The 1,450-nt window shown below is 36.9% G+C and overlaps 1 protein-coding gene across 1 annotated transcript in view; it reads left to right on the forward strand.

Moving 5' to 3' along the window:
• LOC119586994 overlaps positions 1-1,444 on the forward strand; it is a 23,139-nt gene extending 21,695 nt beyond the window's left edge. Inside the window, exon 3 of the mRNA XM_037935735.1 lies at positions 504-1,444. Within this exon, the coding sequence (XP_037791663.1) occupies positions 504-1,227 (724 nt within the window). The 3' untranslated portion in view covers positions 1,228-1,444. The remainder of the gene's footprint in view (positions 1-503) is intronic.
• Positions 1,445-1,450: the final 6 nt, after the last annotated feature.

A 1,450-nucleotide genomic window follows, 5' to 3' on the forward strand; every position in this document is an offset into this window, starting at 1 on the left:
AACCCATCTCAATTCATTATAAAGGAATAAAGACAGTGGGAAGTAACTCCCCCACCGTCACACAGATACACCTTATTTGCCCACATAATTTTTAGATATTAATGTTGCTTCTTTTTAAGTGATTTCCTCTAGTTTTCCTTTAATAATTTGCTTTGTTTTTACCTCATATCAGATAGAATTTTTTGTCTATGAACTAAATGATAAATATTCTCAATTCGCTTTCCTTTTCAATATGATAACAATGTGATATTTTACAAACCGTTTAGCTATTTCGTGTCGGGTAATATGTTTTGCGTCACACCAACTATTAGATATCCTAGACCACCCTTCGAAAATATGAAGGAGGGAGAGATCGCAGTTTATAGCTTGAATTTGAATATAAATTTAATTTACAAAACATGAAATGGACAGTTTGATATACATACATGAATATAAAAAAAGTTTATTATCATAAAGAAATTTAATCACTCAATTATCAAGTATAACTAATTCAATCGTTTCAGGTCTTACATAGATGATTCCAATTTGGGGTCCCATGCCGAGTTGTCAATTGTGAATATCATGGCCGATGACGAGGATGAAGATTCCAGTGGAGAGGACGAGATAAATCATAACAGAGAATTACTTGTTTATGTAATTTGGATGGAGAATGAGAATCTTCGGGGATCGTCTCCAGATTCCTGGACCAATGACGAAGGTTCTACAAGCCAGCAGGCAAACATAGATTCAAATGATACTGAGGGTGAGGGGGAATTACCTCATGGGGAATATCAGATGAGAAATGAGAATATTCAGGGATCACCCCCGGATTGCTTTGCCGATGACGAAATTTCTACAAGCCAGAAGACAAGCATAGAGGACAATGAGAAGGAAAAGAAGCCTTCTCTTGATTCAGATGATAACGACCGTGTGGTCGAATTACCTCATGGGGGAAATCAGAGGAAAAGGAAACTTCCCGTACACGATGACGATGCTGAGAATGCCATTTCACTTGGTAGGGAAAATAAGAAGAAACTGAAGCTTCCCTTTCAGTCCGGTGAATACAACTTCATTCGGGGATCGTCTACCGGTTGCTCGGACAATAACGAAATTTTCAGAAGCCAGCAGGTGAGTGGAGAGGACAGCGAGAGGGAAAAGAAGCTTCCTCATAAATCAGGTGAAAATGAGGAAATGCCTCACGGGAATAATGAGAGTAAAGAGAAGCCTCCCCCGGGTGAAAATAACTAGATCCAGTCCAAACTGGATATGATAGAAATGATAGAAGTCATGTACTGTATTGTAAAACTCCTTTATGAGTAAGTAAGTAATGTACTGTATTGTAAAACTCCTTTATGAGTAAATAAGTAATGTACTGTACTGTAAAACTCCTTTATGAGTAAATAAGTAATGTACTGTATTGTAAAACTCCTTTATGAGTAAATAAGTAATGTACTGTATTGTAAAACTCCTT

This window comes from Penaeus monodon, chromosome 22 (assembly GCF_015228065.2).
Source record: "Penaeus monodon isolate SGIC_2016 chromosome 22, NSTDA_Pmon_1, whole genome shotgun sequence".
Classification (NCBI taxonomy): Eukaryota; Metazoa; Arthropoda; class Malacostraca; order Decapoda; family Penaeidae; genus Penaeus; species Penaeus monodon.